The 27,577-nt window shown below is 44.9% G+C and overlaps 1 protein-coding gene across 1 annotated transcript in view; it reads left to right on the top strand.

The window, feature by feature from the left end:
- DPP6 (dipeptidyl peptidase like 6) overlaps positions 1 to 27,577 on the top strand; it is a 1,747,714-nt gene that overhangs the window by 1,106,320 nt on the left and 613,817 nt on the right. Inside the window, exon 5 of the mRNA XM_029588457.1 lies at positions 15,531 to 15,605. Within this exon, the coding sequence (XP_029444317.1) occupies positions 15,531 to 15,605 (75 nt within the window). The remainder of the gene's footprint in view (positions 1 to 15,530; positions 15,606 to 27,577) is intronic.

The raw sequence follows: 27,577 nt of genomic DNA on the forward strand, positions 1-27,577 counted from the left end.
TGAAATTGAGCTTGTGCTAATTTAATAAACCAGAAACTCAATTTCCTTCATTGTGCACATAATACTTTACAGGTATTTGAAATAAGCATTGCATAAATGAAAGATGAGTACCTGCGGCATTTATACATTTACAGAGCAATTTGCAATAATGCATTTATAATTTTGCAATGAGCTATGCCTGATGTTACATTCTAGCTTCTTTCTCACACTGAGCCAAATGTTGTCTTCAGAACCTTCCAATGATGATGATGATTAAGGAAAGTACATCTCCCAGTAGTATCAACATATTTGGCAAAATGTACTAAAACACAATGCCAGAATAGAAAGTAGGTTGCCCGCAGAGGGCAGTACCAAGTTGAAAAAATGTCCTGGCAGAAAAAAATTCAAGACAGGAATGCAGTCGTCTTGCACACTCATATTTAAAATTCTTCAAAAACAGGTAGCTTTCCTCAGTTAGGAAAACCAATTCTTCGGTTTATTTACCCACCTTGGAGGCCAGAAATAGATAGAATTAACGCTTAACTGATGGCAGGCTGTTCTGAGCTTTCACAAGATTTAAGTGCACACACTTAGGTACGCTTAAATAATACTATAATTTACCGTTAAGCCTTGATGCTTTTAATGCAAATGCAACATTGCTCCCTTCTTCAACAGAAGTGGAAAAAGGGAATTGAATTCGGACAACAACCAAGAGGAACCCGATTTCTACGGTTTGGGGCATTGATACGTAGACATAAGGGAAAAAGCACAGGACTGCTTCTACGGCCAGGTCCATGAGCAAAGCACGTCAAGCGGCACTGTCTGAATTTTCAAGAAGGCTCAGCCCCCAGTGAAAAATGTTGCTAGCTACAATTTTTATGGGTTATCATAAGGCTAGGGGATAACTGCACGGAATAGCAGTGACTGCCTTAGGAAGCTTGCTGAGCAGACTGGATGCACCATTTGGTCCTTTTTTGCCATTTTTTCTGTTTCTATGTTACCATTGATTGTAATGAATTATAATTAGTAAAAAAAAACAAAAAAAAACCCCTCATTCTGAATTTACAAATAATAAAATTGCAAAAAAAAAACCCATATCCTTCAATATATTATATCTAAATCAATTGCTCAAAATTATACAACCTCTGTATTTATGCGCCAACCACTTCAAGAAAAATCAAACAAGTTTTAATGAAAATGAACTTTTCTGTACTTTGATACCCAGTGGGATAAACCAGGAAGTAGATTTTTACTCTGTTTAAATATATATTGGCATGACTAACCAAAATTTGCTCTAGACATTGTCCCAAAGTATTAACAAGTTTAAAATGTATAGTGAATGAACAATTAAATATTTTCTAATATCAATTAACTATGCTAGCTCTTCAATTGATATACAATTTAAACTTGTCAGTTACTGTATAGACAAACATACAAGATCAAATCACATTGGTTAATATTCTTATCAATGAATAATGATTTAAATGGTAAAAATATCTCTGAGGTCAGCTCTGTGACTCGGTAAACTGTGCCATGAAGTCCCACGTGGAGGGACCAAGGTTACACTTCCTACTCAGGTCTTCTGTTCCCCAGGTTGGCCGAGGCTAGAAATTCTCTGGGGGGCAACTCATATTTATTACACAATGGTGATACCTAGTGACCGGATTCAGGGCCCATGCGGGAAGGAGCCCTGGCTGAGGAATGTCACTGCAGTGACTCGACTAAAATAATTTAGGAGGGGGAAATTTAAACTAGAGGAAAAATCCTTGGGTAGTTGTGAATGATGGATCATGGCACCAAATCCCAGCCTGGTTCCAGGTGAGCTAGAAGCCTGAACTCAAAAGTTGCTAGAGAAAAGTATTGGGTCAAAAATATCCATATACCCACTTTACCTCATTGGGTGTCAAAAGTATGAATTAGTGTGGAGTGGAATTTTAATGATTGTGTTCTCATTTACTTAAACAGATTACCAAATATACAGAATTCACGATGCATAATTAATATCTGACTTTTTTGTTGTGCATTATTGGCTGGGTGGGAGATCTGGGTGAACTAAAGGGAGTTCAGGATGAAGAAACAGAAGGGTTTTGATGGCCTGGAGAAGGACTGGGCAAACTGGAATAATTGGAAAACTGGTAATTGCAATTACGCACATGTTTTAAAATGGGTTTTATACAAGTCCTACTTTATTTTTGCACATAAAATAGACGTCATCCCCTCCCCCCCCCCCCCCCAAGTAGCTTGTTATGCATGTAAGTCTGTAAATTTTGTAACATACGTATGTGATTGAAACTACCAGCTTTACCAGTTAGTCCACCAGTTTGCCCAATCCTTCTCCAGGTCATCGAGACGCCTCCCAGTTCTCCCAGACTCCCCACCCACTCAGTAGCTCACAATAAAGATGTTTGATATCACTTATGCCAGGTAATGAGCAGCTGTAAATGTACACAAGAAAGCTGCCATATGTGCACGCGCAGATTTTACAAAATAGCAATTTACGTGCGGAACTCTTGCTCCCGCCCCTGAAAGGCGTTAGACCGTCCCTGTCTTACACGCATATATTTACATGTAAACTCTATTTATGCATGTAGATTTGAACTTTATAAAGTAGCATACACGCAAGTACATGTTATTTAGATTTGAATGTGCACATTTTTCCGTGCGCAACCTTTTGAAAATTCACCTTTGACTTCTTTAATGCTTTTGATTATTACTACCTCTGCCAGTAGGCTATTTCAGGCATCCAATGACCTCTCAGTAAAGAAGCATTTCCTCATATTTCCTTTGGGCCTTTCTCCCTCTAGCTCCATGTTCTTGAATTTTTTTTCATGGAAAATGCCATTTTCCTGTGTTTTATTGAAGCCTGATAAATAGGTGAATGTGTCTGTCATATCTGCCCCTTTTCTTTCTTTCTCCCAATAAATAGAATTTGAGTTCCTTAAGCCTTTCTGTATAGGGTTACTGTTGCTGATTCCATATCATTTTGTTAGCCCTTCTCTGAATTGTTTCCGCCATATCAATGTCCTTACAAATGTATAGCCCCTAGAACTGAACACAACACTCAGGGCCTGATGCAATATGGCACGCTGAGCCGAGTGCACTGTTATCCCTCAGTCGGACGTGGATAGAATAGGCGCTAATCAATCCCCTAATGCAATAAGGGGATTAGCGCATATTCAACGCGCGTCCAACGCGGAGTGAATGTAGTAGCACTCCTCACATGCAAATGCATATGAATGAGGCTATTAGGCATTCACTCCATATGCAAAAAAAAAAAAAAATGTGCGTCTCGGACACACATTTAACTGTCATTTATTAACGCCTGCCAGGAGCAGGCGTTAATAGCTGTGCGCATCAAAAAAAGATGAAAAATAAAACAAAAAACCCAAATTGATGGTCGGACCCATCACGAAAACCGACGCCGAGTTTATCGACGTCGGTTTACCTTACCGGCGGACAGATACGAAAACCGACGCCGATAAACCCGGCGTTGGTTTTCAGCAGCGAACGGTTGTCACGAAATCCAATGCCGGGTTTATCGGCATCTGTTTTCGTATCTGTCCGCCGGTAAGGTAAACCGACGTCGATAAACTCAGCGTCAGTTTCCCTTACTGCCGTACGCCGGTCATGAAAGCCGATTGCGCGACCCTAGCACCTCCTTGCTAACGTGACCCCCTAATTTTAATATTGCATGGTACCCCCCCCTTAGGGGCACAATGCGCGCGTCAAGAGAGCGGGCGCTGACTGTTCAGCGCCCGCTTTCCACGTGACTTTATTGCATCGGCCCCTCAGTGGGATAGGACAGATAACCTAAACGAGGGCATTATTATTATCTCCTTTTTCCTGTTGGCGATATTTCATATTCATCCTAGCACACTGTTAGCTTACCCTGCTGTTTTATTACACTGACTAGCAGCCTTCCGTTTGCTTGCATAACACCTAAGATAATTCCCTACTTTATTTTCTGAAAACTTCTGTTTTCTTGCACTATTTCAGTCGGTTTCATTTCCTAAATCATGTTTGGCTCCATTTCAGCAAGACTCATGCTGTTTCCTAGGATATTTTTGGTAATTCTCTGACCTTAATAAGACTGTATTAGTGCTTGAGGAACCTGCAATGTGGCCAGCCAAACCTTATCAGAAGATTATTGTGATCTGGCCTTAAACTCTGTCCTTCCTCCTCTGCATGACAAAAGCCACCAATTTATAGTGAGATAATAGGTAAAAAAAAATAAAGCAAGGCATGAACATGTGTTGATAACATGGAGTTTGATAAGTAGCTATATTTGAGGAATGTTGTAACGTATGACATCACTGTGATGTCACTGCTAGGACTGAGTGCACACAGTGACATGAGAGCTAGGATACCTTTTCATGGTATACCATAAATATGTATATATAGAAAATAAGATTTGTTTTTAAAACAGATTGTTTCCAAGATCATAATTCTTATGGTGAGTGATAACCATGTGATTTTTAGTAATATTTTTAAAAAATAAAACATTTGCAGTAGTTTTCCTTTCAAACATTCCATGAAACAAGCTGAGACTCCTTGAAAAAATATTCGAGTTGGCACGTTTTATATTTGAAATTTTATGTGTCTCCTGTGTATCGGTATTTTATAGATGATGATTATAATGGGGGTTCTCAAAGTGCAGCCAAGAATTCCAGCACACTCAAATGATGCAGTTGGAACGGCTGCACTGCTCAATTCTCTTCTTACCAATTCATAAATAATATTTAAGAAAGCATCAAAGCATAGAAGGTTTGCGGCTGAAGTACTACAATGGCAAATATTCTTTCCTTATTATGCCTTAGAAGGATGTAATATGAACGGTATAAGTGGTACACATGATATACAGTGTGATTATGAGCATGCGTATCTATATTTATAGATATGAATCTATATTATTCAATAAACATTTTGGTTTTTTTAACCATAGGAACAGAATGGGGAAAAGCTCCTTTTCAATAAGCCCCTGTATAACTTGTATCTAAAGATATATTTACAGATTGTATGACCTTATTGTTCTTTCCTTGTCACGCCCATATCTTTTTATCTTTCTTGTTCTCTTTAATTCTAAATGTCTGCAAAGCAACAAATATAGCACAGTGCAGTCATAAACAATAGTTCACGTTTGTTTTACATCTTTTATGCATACATTGCTCTTGAAGCATTTTATCCATGATGACATAGATCAAGGGGCCAATAAAAGAGATATGTATGTAATTACGGGATTGTGGGAATACAGGCCATCATTTATCATGACTGCTTGGCAGCATGTATCTCATGTCAGTGTGAGACAATTTGCTTTGGTATGGTAACTGAGCTTCACAAATCCAATGCAGCATGTGCAGTAAATCATCAGCCCATCAAAATGTGAAACTCTGAAAAACAAATATACAGGAAAATTAACTAATTCACAATTAAGAGTGCCAGATAGCACAGCAGTCATTTATCTATCACTGTCAAATATTCAATTTCTGCATCAGTTGTCAATCTCACTGGAGAAGGATTTTTTTCCATTTTGTACCGATGGGAAAATATATAACTACAAATGGGTTCCTACAAATAGAAAATGTTTTACCAGGTCAAAACTTAGCTTCTTATCTTTTCTTTCTACCGCTTTTGCCTTTTGTGGCTCATCTTTCTCATTGCCAATTTGCAGAAAAACACATTTGATTTTTCTTTTATTCTGACAAATACATTTATAGATTTTATGTCAAGAAATATTTGTTAAAATAATGAGGGCCAGATTTTCAAATCATTTTTGTGTAAAATATGTGGTCTTATTTGCATAAGAGGGCTTTTAGAAAATTGCCCCAGGAATTATATATATAAAAGTAATCATAGAAGCGAATCCGTGCTTGAAGGTATGTGTGTAAATCCACTTGCATACATTTACGTGCAGATGTAAATGTGTTCACATTTGCTACAGTGCATATGTGTTGGATTTGTGAACCCTTGGGCCGGCTCGGACAATTGGTGGCTCACTGAGGAGATACTCAGTGGGTGTCGAAGCCGGGAGGCGGCACAGACAGGAGACCAAGAGATCTTCACCATTGGAGACCCAAGGTCCCCCCAGGAGGAGTTTGTGAGGACCTGAGCTGCTTGGACTTAGGCGAGGCCTCCTGGATGAAGCCGAAGTTGGAAGCCAAGGACAAAGCTGAATCAGAAGTCAGTGAACGGAAGCCGGAGTTGAAAGCCAGGAGTCAGAAGCCGAAGTCAGAAGCCAAGGATGAAGCTGAATCAGAAATCAGTGGACAGAAGCCGGAGTCAAAAGCCAGGAGTCAGAAGCCGAAGTAAGAAGCCAAAAGATCCAAAGCAACAACTAGCAACTCTTACCAGAGTGAACCTTGTTGCAAGGCAGGGAAGAGATCCTGTTGCAGGGTTAAATACCGTGGGAGCGTCTGACGTCATCCCAGGGCAGGGCTGCATTTCCCGCACTGGCCCCTTTAAGAGCAGAGCCCCTGCGTGTGCATGCGTCTAGGGGGCGGGGCCATCTGCGGAGCAACGACGGCATCTCCCTCGAGGAGGGTAACAGTACCCCCTCTCCTACACCCCCTTTCCTGGGGCTTGGGCTTCGCAGGATGGTCCAAATAGAACTGGCGAAGAAGAGTCTTGTCCAGGATGTGCGAGGAGGGCTCTCATGAATTTTCCTAGGGACCGTAACCCTCCCAGGAGAGAAGGTGCTCCCATCTGCGATGGTGGAATCTTATGTCCAGTACGTCCTTCACCTGATAAACGACATCTTGTTCAGCAGACGTGTTGGCGGGCGCAGGAGATTTATCATGGAATTTAGATAGAACCACAGGCTTGAGGAGGGACACATGGAAGACATTGTGAATCCTCAGGGTAGATGGTAGTTGTAGCCAGTAGGATACTGCACCTACTCGCTCCGCCACAGCAAACGGACCAATATACCTGGGGGCCAGGCGCATGGAAGGATTCCGTAATTGGATGTTTCTGGTGCTCAACCACACTTTATCTCCTGGGAGAAAAACAGGCACCGGCCACCGTAACCTGTCAGCAAACTTCTTTGCCTTAGCCGCCGTCAATCGGAGCTTCTCTTGGGTGGAACTCCAAAGGTCGCGCAACTGACGTGCCGTTAGTTGCGCTGCAGGAGACGGTACCGTCAGAGGCAGGAGCAAGGGAGGTCTAAGGGTCTTCCCGTAGACCACCTGAAAGGGAGACAAGTGTTATTGTTTGTAAGGTTTTGGGTGGACCCTTGGACACTGTGGCAGCTGACCACGCCCACAGGAGGAAGTCCCGTGAGTGTCCACAGGTCAGGCTCAGCTTTGGGACACACAACACAGAGTTATATCTTTTATTAGACAGAGTTGAGAAGCCACCAGAGGTGGCAGTAGTGAGTAGAGATGAAGCCCGGCTGGGCTTAGGGTTCCTCAGGATACTGGAACAGCGATTCCCTCTATGGCTGTTCTGTAGTGGAGAAAACTGAGATAGTGAGTACAGTGGAGCATACACAGAGTTCTGGTATAGAACCTCGTTGGTAAAGTTACTCACACAGCGGTTTCTCCCGGAAGGTGACACAGAAGCAGGAATAGAGGCAGGCCCTAGAGGAGTGAGTACCTCGTTCCAAGGAACAGCTCTGAGGAAATAAAGTTGGTAACTCACTGATAATATAGGCAGTAGTTTCTTCCAAGCAGAAGCGATAGGTTCAGGCAGCGAGTCAGGGAACATGGGCCCTCAAGGAGCAAATACCGGTTCCTGATAGCGGCCTGAAAGAAATGAGAAGGCCCCCGAGGAGCGGGTACCCCGTTAGGATAAAGTCCAAAGTTGGAGAGGCAGAGTAGCTAGGTAAGGAGAGCAAATCCCATCCGTAAGGATTCCCGTTCCCCTTGCTAACTCAATTAGCTAGCAAAAAGTATAGGTTTTTGTATCCGGGATTTGTGACATCATCACAGGGGGACGCCCCTGAGGTTCGCGCCAAAGAGAGAATAAGAAGCAGGGCCATGCAGTGCGCGCGCCTTATGGTACCTGGACAACATGGCGGGATGCAGTGCCCAAGCCGGACCGATGATGCCGGAGAGGACGGCAGGCAGACGCCGCGGCATCCAACCGTCCATCAACCGCGGGAGGAGTCGCAAAAAAGGTAATGTGGGTGGAGTGGAGACGTCAGGCAGCGACAGGCTGGGACTCTGACCAGAGTAAGAGAGTTATCCTGGAGATCCCCCACAAAGGCACGGAGAAAGGTCTTTAACGTTCGATTAGTGCGTTTGGCTTGGCCTTTGCCCTGGGGGTGAAAAGCTGTCGTAAGGTCTAGTTGGACCCTGAATTTCCTGCAGAGGGCTCTCCAATATTTTGCTGTGAACTGGGGCCCTCAGTCCGAGGCAATGTGGAAAGGAAGCCCATGCAGGCGGAAGATATGTTGAGCGTAGAGACTTGCAAGTTCTGGTGCTGTAGGTAACTTAGAGAGGAGACTCATATATCCAATATTAAAATGCCTGACTCAGGCAGAGTTTCGCCCCCCACTCTTGGGGGCTACCTCAGGGGCTGTACGAGAATGTCTTATGTATATATAGAGATGATATTTTGCCAATAAAATTTCTTGAAAAATTTGAGTAATGAAACAGCGGAGTGAAAGGTCTCCTGCAAGATGTGATTGGAAGTATTTTTTGGAGACAAATTTTGTCAATTCACTGTTATGTACATATTTCTTCCTCGAATCCCTATTCACATTTCATCCCCATGCATCTGTTTGCACCCTCCCCCTGCCCCCCCTTTGTATCGACCCCCCCCCCCTCATCCCTCCCCAGTTACTTAGTTATTTGTTCTGTTACTGCGTTTTTACGTTATACACCGTTCTCTGTAAAGGCTATGCCTATATACTTTCTGTTGTAAGTTACTTGTGAACCGGCACGATGTGCAAACGGTTGCCGGTATATAAAATTAAATAAATAAATAAATAAATATATCATGAAGCTGTATCGTGGCACGCCGGTCTCCTCCTCAACGGAATTCACACAGCCCCTGAGGCAGCCCCCAAGAGTGGGGGGCGAAACTCGGCCTGAGTTGGGCATTTTAATATTGGATATACGAGTCTCCTAATAAAGCATCTTAATGGACATTATCTGGCATCTATTGTTTATGTTGCCTCCATGGCTTTCTTAGATCGCCTACCTCCTTGTTTATCAACTGGTAACTTAGAGAGGGGCACAAAATGGGCCATCTTCGAGAATCTATCGACCATGACCCAGATCACGGACTTCCCGTCTGAGGTAGACAGATCCACAATGACGTCTGTGAACAGATGGGTCCAGGGTTCAGTTAGAATGGGCAGCAACTGGAGAAAGCCTCAGGGGCGGCAAGGCAAAGGCTTCTGTCGGGCGCAAGTAGGGCAGGAATTAATGTAGAGACGGACATCCGTCTTGACCTGAGGCCACCAGTAGAAATCGGTCAATAAGTCCAAGGTCCGGGTTACTCCCGGCTGGCCTGTGGTCAGTGAGTTGTGGGCCGACGATAACACCTTCCTACGGAGGCGAGTGGGTACCACCATCTTACCTGCGGGAGCCACCTCGGTAGCCGCAAGAAGGACATTGGCCGGATCGAGGATGTGTTGACGCAGATTAGAGGTATCCTCCATCTCCGCCATGTGAGAGATGGCATCCGCCCGGATGTTCTTGGAAGCTGGCCTGTAACGGAGGAGAAAGTTGAAGCGGCTAAAAAAGAGAGACCACCGAGCTTGTCGAGGGTTGAGGCGCTGGGCACGACACAAGCATTCCAGATTCTTGTGATCCGTATAAACGATCACAGGATGTTGGGCTCCCTCCAACCATTGGCGCCATTCTTCGAAGGCCAATTTGATGGCCAGAAGCTCCTTGTCTCCTATGCCGTAATTCTTTTCTGCGGGCGAGTATTTCCGGGAAAAGTAAGAATACGGCAAGGACTTGCCATTGCTGGATACTTGGCTCAGGATGGCCCCAATCACCACGTCGGAGGCGTCAACTTCCATGACAAATTGACTTTGGGGGTCTGGATGGTGGAGACATGTGTCTTGAAGGAAGGCAGACTTCAGTTCCAGGAAGGCATGTAGCACTGCCGCAGACCAGTTCCTAGCGTCGGCCCCCTTTTTGGTGAGGACCGTTAGCAGGGCCACCATCCGGGAGTAATGAGTATGAACTGGCGGTAAAAATTGGCGAAGCCTAGGAAACGCTGAAGTGCCTTAACCCCCATGGGTTAAGGCCAATCTTTGATGGCCATTACTTTCTCAGGGTCCATTTGGAAACCAATGGAGGATACAATATACCTGAGGAAGGGTAGGGACTCTTGCTCAAACTGACACTTCTCCATCTTGGCGAAGAGTCGGTTATCCCGGAGCTTCTGTAGTACACTCCAAATGCCTCTGCAGTGCGTGGCCAGGTCTTTCGAGTATATGAGCACGTCGTCCAAGTATACTATGACAGAGGTGTGTAGCATATCCCTCAACACCTCGTTCATTAGGTTCTGAAAAACTGCAGGGGCATTGCAGAGACTAGAGGGCATGACCAGGTATTCGTTATGCCCATCCCTTATGTTGAACGCGGTCTTCCACTCGTCGCCTGGTTGTATCCGTGCCAGGTTGTATGCCCCACGGAGGTCCAACTTGGTGAAGATCTTGGCTCCTTGTAGTCGATCCAGTAACTCCAGGATCAGTGGTAATGGGTATCTGTCACATCTCGTAATATTATTCAGACCATGATAATCTATGCAGGGCCGGAGAGACCTGTCCTTCTTCGCAACAAAGAAGAATCCAGCTCCGGCCGGTGAGATGGATGGCCGAATGAAGCCTCTGTCTAAATTCTACTGGATATACAAGGACATGGCCCGGGTTTCCGGGAGTGACAAGGGATAAACCCGCCCTCTAGGTGGCATGGTGCCTGGGATCAGATTGATGGCACAATCAAAGGGCCGGTGTTCCGGGAGGAGCTCGGCCTTCTCCTTCCAGAAGACATCCATATAATCCTGATATTGTAGTGGCAGCGCCAAGGGTGTGGTCAGAAGTGGTACGGATGGCCAAGGAATAGGTGCCAGGCAGGTGTCAAAACAAGGCGGAATCCAGGACACAATCTGGAGGGTATCCCAGCGGATAACTGGGGAGTGCTTCTGAAGCCAGGGTAAGCCCAAGATGACCAGGTGCATGGATCTCTCCAAGACGAGGAATGAGATCGCTTCTATGTGCAGAAGACCCGTGCGTAAGGTTAGGGGCTTGATACAGGTAGAAATGGTCCCCAGGAGGGGGGTCCCATGAATAGAAGACACTCGGATGGGGAGCTCTTGGGGTTGAACCCTGATTTGTAGTTGTTGGGCTAGATCCCAGAGGATGAAATTCCCCCCAGCTGCGGAGTCAGTCAGGGCCAGCGTATCGAAGTCTCTTCCGGGAAGGACTATGGTAACCGGAACTGTGCACGGGGAGGCAGAAGTGGTGTTACCTAGGGTCAGCTCCCCGATGATCCCTAGGTTCTGGCGTTTCCTGGCTGCTCACCACACCGGGCTAGGAAGTGCCCCTTGCCACCGCAATATAGGCACAGACCTTGAGTACGGCATCTTCTTCTCTCTTCCTGTGAGATTGGGCCCCGGCCCAACTGCATAGGCTCTACGTCTTGACTCCCTGGAGAGGCAGAAAAGGAGGGTACCAGTCGAGAAAATGTAGTTCCAGAGTTACTGGGTTTACGACCGGGCCTCCCTTCCCGGAACTGGCGTTGGATACGGCGGTCCACCCGACCAGCCAAATCGATGAGGCTGTTCAGGTCATCCGGGAGGTCCCTCGCCGCCAGCTCATCTTGGGGTTTTGGGGCGAGACCCTCCAGGAATATGCCATGGAGACTGTCTTCCCCCCAGTTCAGCTCAGCTGCTAGAGTCTGGAATTCCACCGCATACTTGGCCAGGGGCCGGTTGCCCAGGCGTAGCTGAAATAACTCATAGGCGGCAGTGGGCCTGCTAGAGGGCTCATCAAAGATATGTCGGAAGGCTGTGACAAACTGTTCCAGATTCGCAAGATGGGGGTCCTGACTCTCCCACAGTGGGGAGGCCCACGCCAGGCGTTTCCCGTCCAACAGTGAAATAATATAGCTGGTTTTAATCAGATCCATAGGAAACTGGGCTGGCAGTGGGTTGAATCGGATGTAACACTGATTGAGGAATCCACGGCAGAGCTTCGCTTCCCCAGAGTACCGTGAGGGTGATGGCAGTTGTGTGGGCGTGGCCGGTCCGATATCGGCCGAGGCTACTGGTACCGGAGGAATGAATGCAGTGGCTCCATCTATCCGATCGGCTAGTCTCAGCTCGATCGTCATCAGGGAGTCAATGCAGATTTGCTGTTGTTGCAACTGCTGTGCAATACCGGGAATGACTTTCAAGCCCATGGCGTCTGCCGGGTCCATGACCTTGCAAACTGTTGGATTCATGAACCCTTGAGCCGGCTCGGACAGTTGGTGGCTCACTGAGGAGCTACTCAGTGGGTGTCAAAGCCGGGAGGCGGCACAGACAGGAGACCAAGAGATCTTCACCACTGGAGACCCGAGGTCCCCCCAGGAGGAGCCCATGAGGACCTGGGCCTCTTGGACTTACGAGTGGTCTCCTGCGAGGTGTTATCCCGGGAATGGAGATGAAGAGCTGGAGCCAGGAGGCTAACTGGAACTTCACCACTGGAAGCCCGCGGTCCCCCCGTGAGGACCCGAGCCCCTTGGACTTAGGAGAGGCATCCTGGATGAAGCCGAAGTCGGAATCCAAGGACAAAGCTGGATCAGAAGTCAGTGGATGAAAGCCGGAGTTGAAAGCCAGGAGTCAGAAGCCGAAGTCAGAAGCCAAGGATGAAGCTGAATCAGAAGTCGGCGGACGGAAGCCGCAGTCGAAAGCCAGGAGTCAGAAGCCGAAGTCAGAAGCCAAGGATGAAACTGAATCAGAAGTCGGTGGACAGAAGCCGGATTCGAAAGCCAGGAGCCAGGAGTCAGAAGCCGAAGTCAGAAGCCAAAGGATCCGAAGCAGTAACTAGCAACTCTTACCAGAGTGAACCTCGTTGCAAGGCAGGGAAGAGATCCTGTTGCAGGGTTAAATACCCTGGGAGCGTCTAACGTCTTCCCAGGGCAGGGCTGCATTTCCTGCACTAGCCCCTTTAAAAGCAGAGCCCCTGCGTGCGTGCATGCCTAGGGGGCGTGGCCAGCCAGGGTGCAACGACGGCGTCTCCCTCGAGGAGGGAGCACCACAACCAGGGTCGAGCAGGCCCGGGGAAGCGTCGCAGCAGCCCGGACCATCCCTGAGGTAAGTGGAGGGACCAGGGCACGGCCCGGGACCGTAACAATATGTGCACACTTCCTAATTTTCAAGCATCCTAATACATCCTAATTTGTAAGCAGATTTATGCATATGAGTCTACTTTGAAAATCTGGGCTAATATCTGCATGTGCTGTGTACACGTAGACTTTAGACCTAACCTCACTGTTCTAAAATTACCCTCCCTATGTTTAAATTTAAAATTACATTTTCTACAGATGACTGTTTTAGTTTGAAAATGAAAACATATGATGCAGTAAAAATGTTTGTGTTCCCCTTGCTTCATCATATGACAGGGGCTAGCCAATGGCACCAGTAGCCCCATCTCATAAGGGCAAAGGGCGACCCGTACCATTTTGAATAACAGCTGCTGGTCCCAGTGGAAGAGTTGCTCCCAGGTCCACACCAGACCACCAGGGACGTTTCCAGGGGGGTGGGGAGAGGGAAGATGGGATAGAGAGGGCATGGGGGGCCGGCTCCAGGGGTCTTCTGCTTTTACAAAGGGAAGAGGCTTTTAAAAATAAATATTACATTTTTGGGGGAAAACAACTGCCTCTAGGGGCCATGGGGGAATGGGACACATGTGCATCCCAACAATCCCTGATAGACAAGCAGCATCTAGTTTGCCTGCTTAAGCATATTATATATAATGATGAGGATGATGATGATGAAACTTTGCATACAGATTTAGATGACTCCACATACTTCTATATTTTCACTCTCCTGACATCCTGCTAATAATTATATTTAAATTTCTTTCTGAATCAGGAATAAAATGCATTTATTTGGCTCTTTAAAATACGTTTAGACTTTGTTAATATATGTGTTGTCAATTTTTCTGTATATATATTGCAGTCCATTCTAAATGCTGCAGAACCATCCAGCCCAATGTTCCCACCCAGTATGCTATGGCACATTGGTGTGCCATCAGACCTGATCTAGCGTGCTACGGAAAAGTCCTCACTACTTGATTCGCAGGTCCAGACCAGTATCTGGGCTCTGCTCTAAGCATCTGGCAGCAACAACAACAGACACCAGTAATGATTCTTAAACATGCACGAGCTCCTTTCAGAGCACATGTGCCTCTCCTTCCTAGTAACAGCATGAGAGCCATAATGGGGATGGTAATGGGCAGCATACTGGTGCCACATTTTGCAGGAAACGTACTCTAGATAGCACCTTCTCCACTTCCCCCTCCTGAGCATCCTTTCAGCCTCCGTCTTATCCCCAGGCTGAGTGAGATATGGAGATTGCGCCCTGAGCACTGGATGCAACTCACTTTGAATGCTGGTAGCAGCAGCAGAAGCAGGGGAATACGCTCTGCCAGCCACATGTGGCAGCCAGGGTAATTAATTGAGCCAACTGCCAAGCACGTACTGCACCACACTACAGATTTCTGATTATCTTTGCATTTGGAGGCAGCAGGAGTCCAGAAGTGGGGAGCTCTGTTCATAGAGAGAAACTGGAAGGACGGGATAGAGAGAGGAGTCCCTGCATGATGAGGAGCTGATGATAGGGAAGGAGCAAGAGTTTGTAGGCCCTGAGGAGTGAAGGGAGGAGGAGTATCTGTAGGATGAGGAGCTGGGGCAGGTGGGTGATGGGCCCATATTAACAGGCAGGTGAGAGTGGAGAAAGAGAAGAAGTGGAGGAGCAAAGGCAAGTGAGAGTGGAGAAAGAGAAGAAGTGGAGGAGCAACAGCAGGAGAGAAGAGAAAGCTCCAAGGCACAACTCCTCTTTACCCAGCAATGGGGCTAAATTCTGACTGAGGCCCAAGGAAGTGTTACTGATGAACTCACCGAAGCTGTGGAGAACCCACAAATGCAACTTAGCCTTCATCCTCTAATGCCAGAGGATTGTGAGAGAGGGAATCCATAGGTATTGACGGGAGGAACAAATCCAGCAGCATTCGCATCCTCTCTATGTCCGCAGTACCTGCTCCTCAGAGAACGGCGTGCCACTCAGTCTTTTTGTTAATGCAGGTGGGCTTTGGAAACATTGATCTAGATTTATTGTTACAATAACTTATCAAATACTCAGGCTTGAGAGAAGAGTGCTTCATTTATTTACTTATTAATATGTGATAACTTTGCTTTCCTAGCATAGTCCTTAAAAATGGCATTTCTGGAACTAAATAATCCTCCAGACTGAGCTTATTACAGTTCTCATTAGATCGTACAAATGAAATGGTATAAGAACTCACCAGTTTGATTATCTGTTCTTTGTTTAACTGAAAGAACGGGTACATATACAAGCTCACTGTATAATTTTAATATTTCTTCCAGGAGACATTCAAGGCCAGCAAATATGAAGTGTCACCCGACTTGAAGTATATACTTCTAGCATATAATGTTGTACCGGTAAGTAATGTGCATTATTAACTTTATCTGGGTAAATACACGTATGTTTTTTTTTAGCATGCCCAAAGTTAAACGCGAACTATATTTTCATGCTTTCATAATGACAGAGGTGTACAGCTGGAAACCTCATTAAGGGCAAGAGAATCCGCTTTGTCTAACTGAGGACCAAATAGGCATGGATTCAGTTCTGCAGAATAAACTAAAACTGTTCACTCCTGGTATTCTCTGAAGCTGATGCATAGGAAAAACAGGGCCATATTCAACTAAAGAAAGCTTTCCCAGCTACCTGGGTTTCTATTCACAGTCTCTAACTAGCTAAAGTTGCTACTGGTCCAACCAGTGGGAGATAACTGTAGTTTTCTATGACAACAGGGATCAGTTTTCAAATGGAACTAGCTGCCTGACTAAATTTTACCCTGCAGAGCGGATAAATATAGTAATCCAGCTTCACAGGCATCTGTATTAAGCAGCTCAAAAAGTGGGCGCTCGGGAAACGTGTTTGAGTTAAGGCAAGAAGGGTTAGACTTTGCCAGCGCTGGTGCTGAAATTTCAGCATTAGCCTATTCTCTGTGGCTATTACTCTTCTCATGGATAGTGAGAAAGATGCCTTAAATCAAGCTGGCTTATATTATAGCTACCTAGATTTAGGGCAGTTTTCTGCTGCAACCTAGCCAGTTAGGTAGCAGCTGAAAATGCTCTTAAACTTAGTTGGCTATAAAAAAAATTGCCACTCAGCAGCTTTTTTTGAAAAAGCACCCTATGGAGGACTTGAGGAGAAGAACAAGAGAAAATCTTGGAGGTTGATCACAGCATCAGTTGGTACTAAATTTAATCCAGCATTTTCGTCTTCTTTATATATTAGATCTTGTAAAAATAACCTTTTTAAAATGTTTTCAGAATTCAGACATTTTTTCTGGTACTCCAAGATCCATATTTTCAAAAGAGTTCTGTCATGAGATCAGAAGAGCAGAAGCCATTTTGCCACTAAGGAGATCATGCCTTAAAGGTTAGCTTGCATATGAAGGCTGTTTATCATGCACACAAAATCTGAATGTAGTGCATTAAACTCTTACTGCACTAGCTGAACCCACTAGTAATAGTAGTGCATACTATTATTAGTATGCGTTAATAATAGCGCCCCAAACATGCAAATAGGTAAAAAGATATGCAAATTATCACTCTCTGCACTAAATCTTATGAAAATAAGTGAATGATCCTCTGGGCCACAAACTTTCCATATGCTCTGGATTGGGTACTAAATGTGAGCATGTCAGCAGGACCGGCATGCTTGCATTTAATTCAGGGGGAGACTTCTCAGGGCTTCTCATCAACACAGATTGCTCCCCTCCTCAATCACTATTGGCAGCTTCCAGAAGAGATCAGCCCCTCATTCTAGCAATATGCTAGTTGGCGCTAATCAGTGTCATGTGATGTTTGATACAGCGCTAACATGAGGGTTTTCACAAGCATCCTGTCAGTATAGATCTTGAGCCTCCAGAACAGCAAGATGGGTGTTTAATGAGTGGGGCGCTGCTCTGTGTGTGTATAAGTGGATACAAGCTGTATATGTATGGGAGGATCTGATCTTGGTAGGTGGATGCAGCTCTTAATTGAGGTGCTGATTCTGACTGGGAGGGCTGATCGTGATTGGTGGGCAGGTTGATCTTGATCAGGGGTGGTGGAGGGCTTAAAGGTGTTGGGGAAGGTGCCATTTATGATCAGGAATGAGGGGTTGAGATGACAATCTCGATGGGGGAGGAATGAAATCCCTCATTTAGGGCCGGATTTTCAAAACCTACGCATGTAAAAATCTGGGTTTTATGTGCGCCTGGTCAATTTTCAAAAGGCCTGGCCATGCGTGTAAACCCCCAGGATGCGTGTAAGTTCCGGGACTAGACAAAGGGGTGGTCTGGGGGTGGGACGGAGTTAGAAGCGTCTGGCACAGCAGCCATTTGCCGCTGTACTGGGGGATCACGCGCCGGCAGGGTGCCAGCATGCACAACTTGCTTCTGCTGGGAGGTAGGAGCAAAAGTTGAAATAAAATTGGGGCATTTAGGATAGGGAGAGGGAGAGGGCAGGATAGGGGAAGGGAGGTTAGGCTAGGGGATTGGGAACCGGGGAAGGCCCCGATGTGTCGCCGCGCATACTTGTATATCTCTACCCCCTTCTTGCGCACGCTGACCTGAAATTTTATAACATGTGCGTGCACCGGATAGCGCTCACACATGGACGCACTCACCTTTTGAAAATCTACATCTTAGTGTTTTTTTCTTTGGAACAGTTAGCATGGGGAATTTTGAGATGCTCCATGCTCCATTTAACAGATGCTTTTGAGCGATGATGGACAGTGCATTCCCAAAATCAGAGGTTTGCTTTGTTTATTTGTTTCAGTGGGTTTTCATTTTTATTTGATTTCTTTTATAGGTTTTTTTTTTTGGTTTGGTTCATTTGCCAAACAAAAAAAAAATAACATTAAACAAAAATAAAACAAGAAGAAACTAATTTAAGAAGATGGACCTCCAGCAGCCCTGGCTAAGCCATCCTAGGTGAAAACATTGCTTGGACCTGGTGTTGAGGCCTAGCCCCATAGCCGAGGCCTAGCCCCATAGCCAACACCTACACCTTGTACTGATGCCAAAGTCTAGACCCGGTGCCTCAACCTCGCCCCAGGGCTTAGGTCTAGTACCAAGGCAGGGGCTATTGCCTTCCCTATTGTCACTGCTGGGGAAAGGGAGCCCCCAACCTGGCCCTCACCCCATTTCCCAGGACTGGCTATCAAAAGAGCAAGAGCAATGGCTAGTTGCTCCTGTGCAGCTCTTGGTGCTTTAAAAATTGTGCCATTTCCCAGAGCCTGGCAGAAAACGACATCACTTTGGCATTTCCCTCTAGTGCAGCTGGCAGCATTTTAATATTTGGCACCAGCCATACTGGTGGAAGATGCCAAAGTGATGTCACTTTGGTGCCATCCTCCAAACAGTTGGCGCCATTTATGAAGACAGGCAGGACTGACTAGACATCACTCCTGAGCTTTTACTAGCTAGACCCAAGAAATGGGGTAATTGAGAACCAAGGTGGGAGCTCCCCAGCCCTGGCAGCGACACATAGGAAGGCCACTGGCCCCAGCCTCAGTATTGGTGCTGGTCCTAGGCCTGGCCTAGAGCTAGACCTCAGAGCTGAGACCTACCTGTGCAGTTTTATGTCTGGGAAGACATTTTTATTTTTTTATAAGTGCTACAAATACAGCATTTGGGGGTACTTTCGTAGGAGGCCATTTTCAGTTTGTTTCATTTGGAAGAAAGTGAAAATAGCCTCATTTGAATTTTTAATATTCCTAGGGTCCAAAATATTTAGGGCTGGGTTTTCAAAAGGTTACGCGCGAAAATCCCGAGGATTTACACACGTAACTGGTCTTACGCGCGCCGGGTCTATTTTCAAAAGGCCCGGTGATGAGCATAAAGCCCTGGGTTGCGTGTAAGTCCCGGGGCTTGCAAAATGGGGTGGGGTGGTCCGGGGGCGGGGTGGGGTCACAGGCTCCTGGCACAGTGGCCATTTGCTGTTGTGCTGGGGATCATGCGATGGCAGTCGTCCGGCTTGCACAACTTACTTCAGCCTCAGGGCTGAAGAAAGGTTTACAACAAAAGGAAAAATAAAAAAAAAGGTAGGGGGAAAGGGCGGGAGAGGTAGGGGAAGGGAAGGTGCGGTGGGGGGGGGTAGGGAATGGGGGAAGGCAGTGCAGCGCAGCTCAGCGCGGGCTCGGCGCGCACAAGGTGCACAATTGTGCACCCCCTTGCATGCGCCGACGCCTGATTTCATAACATGCGCGTGCATGTTATAAAATCAGGCGTATATGTGTACGTGCCAGGTAGCACACGCACATGTATGCCCACGCGTATGTCTTAAAATCTATCCCTTAATTTTTACCCATTCCTAACATTGTAATTTCTTTTTCTATTTTGGTTTTATACATTCAGGCAAATAACTGAGACATTATCTCTACAACAGCATGAATCTGATTTATGAGGGCAGTGTCTCCCAACCCTTTCCTGGAGGCATACCTAGCCAGTTGGGTTTTCATGATTACCACCATGAATATGCATGAGCAGGACCCAGGGTATGCAAATATATGTCATGCATATTTATTACGGATAGCATGAAAACCCAATTGGTTAGGTGTGCCTTCAGGAGAGAGGTGGGAACCATTGCTCTGAGGGTTTCTCCCTTTACGTGTCTATGAAAAAAAAAAAAAAGCTTAGTAAATTAGGAGAATGCATTTAGGGAATGTATTTACAAAACTTAAATATGATTTGGTTACTGTATCCTTGGTATGTAGCCAGAAAAATGTTTAGAGAAAAGTGCGTGCTAGTTTTGCTTTAATAACCTCTAAAAGTATAGATTCAACATCTAGAACCAAATCGATGAAGGTTTTTTTCTCCTAGGCACAAACCAGGAGAAAATGCTTGATAAGTCAGATTAAGTTGCTGCTTGTTACTTAAGAATTCTCATTGATATAAAAGTGCCTTGCTGCCAGGGACATCCAGTTGCAGTGACATCTTTTGCTGCCATCTAGTTGAAGTGAGAGGTACAGTTTTGCATGAAAGCAAAAGCTTGCCAGACATGCTAATCTTAAACTAACAGCACCATTTGTGAAGACAATTTACAGGTGATTTCTGTACTGCAGCCATTTATATAACTTTTTTTTAAATCTAATTTATTTCTTGACATTTCCTAGATCATGCAATAAATTTCTTCTATAAAACCTTTTAAAAAAGTGAAATGCAACTGAAATAAAGCATCTGATCTCCTCTGCTACTGCAAGCAGGAGTCATGATGCCAATGCAGTACTGCACATTATTATAAGGCTAGCACAATATGATTTTTAAATTTGAAGTCGTTTTATTACAGCGATATAATGTTGCTGATCAGCTAAGTTTAGGTGGACAGTTCTAGCCGCACAAATATCTTCCCTAAATATAGATGACCAGATATGAAGAGGTTAGATTATGGTATTTTTCAGCTTGCTTATTTATTTATTTATATACGTATAAGAGTGGCAAGCAAGATACCCCTGTATGCCTTTCCTCCTGTGCCTTCATATGCCAGCTGGAGTGGATCCCTATCCTACTCCTGCAGTTCTTATTGTGAGATGGTCAGTGCATTAGCATTTTCAAGTGCTACAGTTGAATCATAGCTCTCTGCAAATGACCAAGGAGAGGGTGAGATGAGGCCCTTAAAGAAACTTCACAAAGTCCATACATGACATGAATATTGAGCTATAGGTTCAAACTATAAAATGTCATGAGTGTAAGCCAATGCCACACTCCCCCTTGACCTAGGCTGGATGGATTCCACACTGATGCACAGCTCTGAATGGAAAGGAAGACTGAGCAAACATAGGGGGTCATTTTCAAAGGAGTTACGCATGTAAATGTGACATACTATCGTAGCAATTTCCAAAAGCTATTTATTCGAGTAAAGTGCACTTACTTGAGTAAATCCTATGGACAATTCAATGGCATATATTGTAGCAATTTTGAAAAGCCCACTTACTTGAGTAAAGTGTATTTACTCGAGCAAAAAACAGTTTTGCTCGAGTAAATGCTTTTGAAAATCTGGCCCATAATGCAGTCCCGATCATGGTCTTTAGGTTCACACTGAGCACAAAACATTGATGAAGAGAGTGCCCGGTTTGGTTTGGTCTGTGTATTCAGGTGAATGTTCACTTGCTATCCAATTTGTTTATCTGTGTTCCAGACTGCTTACCTATATAAAAACACTGCTGACATCCCTTCACTTCCTGGCATCTGCCAACTTTGAAACGGTGACAGAAGAAAACTCTGGACATATTACCTAATTTTAGGAAACCATACTAGATTATATATATATATATATCCCTCTGTTTCGATGTACTATGCATGAGAACAATATTTTTTTTCTTTGTATGGTAGACTTCTCCATAATATCTCAAATTCTGCACTTGTACAAATGCCAGCCTCAGTCTATGTAATCTGAAAAGAGAAGACATAAAGAATGCACCCTAAAAGTTAATTGCCTTTGTAGCCATAAGATATGTTGTAGGTGTTTTCTAGCTAATAGAATAGGTTTCAAGGTTTGGGAAACCCCAGCTGTGATATGTAGAAACAGGGAGAGCTGTTCTGTTAACTGGTAATGGAACCCACATAGGAGGTGTCGATACTGGAACCGGTGCTTACCAAAGAGAAGAGTGTTTCTGATATCATATAGATCAGAGCTTTCCAAACTTTTCATGTTGGTGACACACTTTTTAGACAAACATAATTTCGGGACACAGTAATTCAGTCTACTAGCAAACCAGAGGTTAAAGGTTAAACGAACAAAATGTATTTCGACAATTTATGTATGTTTCCTTAAATATATACATAATAAAATGTTTCACGACACAACCTATCTTGTGAAAAGATTAATGTTATTGTTATAATTTATGAGTAACAATAATAAAACAAAGTTATTGTGTTATTCAATTTACCTCTTTAATGAGATATATGAGCTTGATGGGATGAACACAGATTTGAATATTTGGTGTTAATAAGAAAGTCCAAAGGGTCTTCTGCGTAATTTTAAAAAGCTGGCCAGTTTCACACTATAAAATTATTTGATAGCCTCATTCAACTAATTCTATATGGCTATGAGAGTGAAGACTGGAATTTATAGGAAGGGACAGAATGTCAATATAAATCCTGCACCTCCAGTTCTGTAACTCTGTGCATCCACTGAAATTCCCCCAAACAATGAGCTTGAATGTTTCCCTTACATCTCATCATACTAAAAGATGTTTTCAAATTCTGGTGTCACCTCACAGTAACAGCAGCACAAACACCTTCCACTGCCAGGCACATTGTGAACGAAAATAAAACCTCGGAAAAAAAAAAAAGACACTCAAAATCTATACTGCAATCCCATCATAACATAACAGTAATAACACCAAGGACTCTAACAACAATAACCCTACCTGTGAAAAAGCAAGGGTAAATATTATACTGGGTCCTAGAATACCAATACACCACCTACTGAGGAAACAATTGCTATAGATCCCTATGCTAGCGAATTTCTCATCATGGTCACACACACAGAGCAGAGACAGACCCTCACCAAATACAGAATACAAAATAAAGGAGCACAAATTAGACAAAAACTGAAATGAAAACCCCAAGAAGCCAGACTCTGTGTATTAATAATGGAAAAACAGAACCATCATTCCTCATAAAACAAATAAAATCAAGAAACATAAAGCATCAGTTATAGTAAAACCATACTAATAAAAGAATATTTTAAAACTACTGATAAATAGAATTTCTATTCATTAAAATCATATACATTTTTTACAATTTCCTAAACACCAATAAAATATTTCAAAACAGCACATATATCAAATAACACCCAATAATTAAAACTAATAAGGATTTTAAAAAGCCCCTGCTGTCCATACGTGGGAGCTCTTGATTTCCAGTCACCCTGATATTGTCAAGGATTAGGAGGTTATCCTCTCTCTCTCACACATACTCACATTTCCATTCTCTCTCACACATATACTGTCACATACATACACATTCATGCTCTTATACCCACCATAACCTCTCGCTCTCACAGACACTGACACACTCTCAAGCTCTAAGATACTCTCTCTCCCTCCACACACACACCCCCACACAAACTCTTACTCCCCTGGATTTTCTCATAAATACTCTGTCTGGCTCCCTCACATACACACAAACACACACACCCAGGCAAGCTCCCAGTCATTCTCACACACTGAAACTGACCCCCAGGCAGGCTTCCATTCAATTTCACACCACTCCCTCAGGCATGCACACATTCATTCTCACACACACAGACCCCCAGGCAGGCACCAATTCATTCTCACACACACATACACCACACACAGGCCGGCACCTATTCTCACACATACAAACCCCAGGAAGACACCCATACATTCTCATACACAGACACACCCTCAGGCAGGCACACACTAAAGGCAAACCCCCTCTCTTTCTTTTGCCAGCAACCTCGGAGCCTCTCTCATTCCTCTGCTGCCACTGTCACTGCTGCCGCATGGCTATTGGGGAGGCGCTGATTGCTGCTATTGGCACTGAAGCCCATTCTGCTGCCTCCTCTGTGCAGGCCCCGTGGGTTTCCACTTCCTCCATGTTGATCTCGTACATTGTGAAATCAGCATAGAGAAAGTGCTACTCTTGCACATTACCAAAGATTACATGTGCCAATCAGTAAAAAGTAATTTATTTCTTTTTTTTTTACCTTTGCTGTCTGATCTTAGTTTTCTAATCAGTTTGTCCCAGGCTTTTTTGTTCCACCTCCCCTTTCTTATTTTTTTGCCAATTCCTTTCATATTGTCTTTTTTTCTATTTCTTTTCTCTCCATCTATCTTCTTCCCTCAAACATTCAGTCAGGTTCTCATTCTCACATACTTTCTCTCTCACACACACTCACAGGCTCTCTTTCATACAATCATTCATACAGTCTCTCTCTTGCACATGCTGTCTGACTCTCACACACCCAGGCTCTCTCTCACACCCACATGTTGTCTTGCTCAAGCACAGGCTCTCACTGTCACATGCTCTCTCTCATACAATCATTCATACACAGTCTCTCTCTTGCACATGCTGTCTGACTCTCACACACCCAGGCTCTCTCTCACTCCCACATGCTGTCTTGCTCAAGCACAGACTCTCACTGTCACATGCTCTCTCTCATACAATCATTCATACACACAGGCTCTCACTGTCACATGCTGTCTCTCTCACACACACAGGCTCTCTCACATGCTGTCTCTGCAAACATTCAGGTCCTCACTCCCACACACAATCTCTCAACTCACCTCATACACGCACACAATCTCTCAACTCAGCTCACAGACGCACACAATCGCTCAACTCACCTCATTCACGCACACAATCGCTCAACTCAGCTCACAGACGCACACAATCTCTCAACTCAGCTCACAGACGCACACAATCGCTCAACTCACCTAATTCACGCACACAATCGCTCAACTCACCTCACACACGCACTCTACGGGCCCTCAGCCGCTCTCTTACCTCTGGGCCTCCTCTTCACGGGTCGCTGCAGGATGGGCTCTGCAGCGGCCCTGATCTTCTCGGGCCGATCGCAGCGGCGACCCTGCTACCGAGCCTCCTCCTCTTCTCTCCCCGCTGCTGCTCTTCTTCTGGATGCGGCTGATGCTCCTCCCCCTTTCTGCCCGTGCGGCTCCGGCAACATTTTTCTTCCGGGGCCGCATGGGCAGGAAGGAGGAGGAGCACCTGCACGTCTCGACGTGACCTTTCTCTTCTTCGGGCCGTGGTGAGGTGAGCTCCACCACGGCCTTGCCAATCTTCCTGCCAGCGATATTTTACTGCTCAGCCGCCAGTGGGATGAGCTCCACTGGCGGCTGCATTGGCTCCCACTTGCCGGTGTGTCACGTGCACCGGGCTTGCGCGACATACCGGCACACCTCAGGCGACACACCAAAGTGTCGCGACACACACTTTGGAAAGCTCTGATATAGATGATTATCTGCAGGGCCGGTACAAGGATAGTAGACACCCTTGGCAAACCTTCTACCTTGTGCACCCCCCCCCCCTCCAGTCCAGGCCCCAGTCCCGGCCCTGACCTCATTCACTCAGACACACACACTTAGGTTCCTTGTCTCATTCGCACACACATACCCTTACACAGGCTCCCTCCCTCTCTCTCACTCTCACATACCCACAATCTCTCTCACTCACATGCAGAAACAGGCACTGCTCACGGCCCGCCAAATCTGCTTCTCTCAGCCATGAGTGAGATGGGCTAACGCTCGTGGCCTCACATGGCTGCTCTTTGCCGCCCCCTAATGGCTGGTGCGTAGCCTAGTTCGCCTATTGGGAAGCACCGGCCCTGATTTTCTGGGATCCAGTGTGGTTTGGTATTAAAGTGCAGGAACTGATGGTTCATTATGAATTGGGCTTCCTAGACTTCAGAAAAACTAACTTTGTTAAAATGGGGAAGTACCTCAAGGGCCCTTGGCTGGATGGGAAAATTTAGAGCAGAGCTTCCCAAACCTGTTCTGGAGACCTCACAGCCAGTCAGGTTTTCAGGATATCTACAATGAATATGCATGGGATAGATTTGCATATACTAAGCCTGCATGATATGCAAATTATCACATGCATATTAATTTTGGGTATCCTGAAAACCAAACTGACTGTGGGGAACCCAGGGCAGGTGTGGGATGCTCTGATCTAGGAGAAGCAGAAGAGTAGTGGGGAAAACTAAAATGAGATATGTACAGTAGGAACAATTAACATGTTTGTTAGGAAAGTAAATAAATATAAGAATAAAAAGAGATTGCTATGATTTTCTAAAGAAGTAGCTGAGAAGGTAAGGAAAAATAGTGTTCAGAAACTACAAGAGATCACAGAAAGAGGAAGACAAGCAACAGAGAAGGTGAAAAAGTAGTCAGAAAGCAAAAATGCAAATAGAAGAAAAAAGAGCAGATACAGTAAAATAGGAGGACGAGTCTTTTTTTTATAGATGTTAGTGATAGGAGGAAGTGCAAAAGTGGCATTGTGATATTCAGAGGTGAAGGGAAGGAATATGGAAAGGCTGGCAAGGAAAAAGTGGAAATGCTTAACAAATGCTTTTCTTCAGTCTTCACTGCAGAAGGGTCAGGAGTAGGACCACAGAAAATGAACATAATTGGGACTGGATGTGTTCTCAAACAATTTTCAGAAGACTGTATTGATGAGATGCTAGTTAAACTAAAAGTAGATAAATTGATGGGGCTGGATGAGATATACAGTATGACGGTAACTTTTAAACCGGCGTGCGGGCGCACATGTGTGTGCATTCGTTAGCCAGCGCCCAAGGACATGCCTATTTTATAATCACACTTGCATATATGCACACATGTTATAAAATAGCCTGGCCACTGCACATGTGTGCTGAATTTTAAGTGGGCACATACCTGTCTGTAGAAATCCCACTTCTACCATGTAAGTGGGGGAGATTTAAAAGGGACGCCAACATATTTGCCGGTTTTACTAGTTCATTTCCAGGACCTCTAACCCTGCCGTGGTTTGATAGCCTGTACACTCCCCAGTTAACCCAGACCCCTTAACCTCTCTGAAATGTCTTGTTATTTTTTTTTTTTTTGGACTTACACGCCATCCATTGCAGAAGTAAAGTTACGCAGCAAGGGACCTTGGCATGCACGAGATCGTGCAAGTATTTCTGACAAATTTCTGGTTAAATCCCTAAACACTCATGTAGCACCCATGCCCCACCCAGATCATGCCCATGTTCCACCCCTTTTTGAGAAGTTACGAGGTGTGCACAACATATTTGCACATCCCCTAATTTCGGTGTGCATCAGGCTTTTAAAATTCATCTTTATCTGAGGGAATAAGAGAACTTAGAGAACCTCTGGTAGCTCTGCTGGCTGACATTTTCAATTCTACTTTTGAGTTGAGAGTAATTCCAGAGGACTGGAGACAGGTGAATGACGTTTCTCTTCACAAAAGTGAAAGTAAGGAGTAGGCTGAGATCCACGGGCCAGTTAGTCTTACCTCAGTGGTAAATAATTTAATGAAATTGCTGCTAAAACAGAGTATAGTTCAATTCCTGAAATCCAGTGGACTGCAGGATCATAAGCAGCATGGTTTTAAGAGAGGTAGGTTTATATCAGATGAATCTTGATTCATTTCTTTGATTGGTTGGCCAGAGAGTTGGCTCAGGGGAGAGTGTTAGAAGTAGTGTTGGATTTCAGTAAGACTTTTGATGTGGTTTCATATAGTTGACATTAATAAACGAGTGTCCTTGGTATGGACCGTAAAGTAACGGACTGGGTTAAAAACTGGTTGAGTGGGAGGCGACAGAGTGTAGTGGTATATGGCGTTCACACTGTTGAGAGAGGCATTGTTAATTGTGTGCCACAAGGATTG

The sequence above is a fragment of the Rhinatrema bivittatum genome, chromosome 2 (genome assembly GCF_901001135.1).
Source record: "Rhinatrema bivittatum chromosome 2, aRhiBiv1.1, whole genome shotgun sequence".
NCBI classification, from domain to species: domain Eukaryota; kingdom Metazoa; phylum Chordata; class Amphibia; order Gymnophiona; family Rhinatrematidae; genus Rhinatrema; species Rhinatrema bivittatum.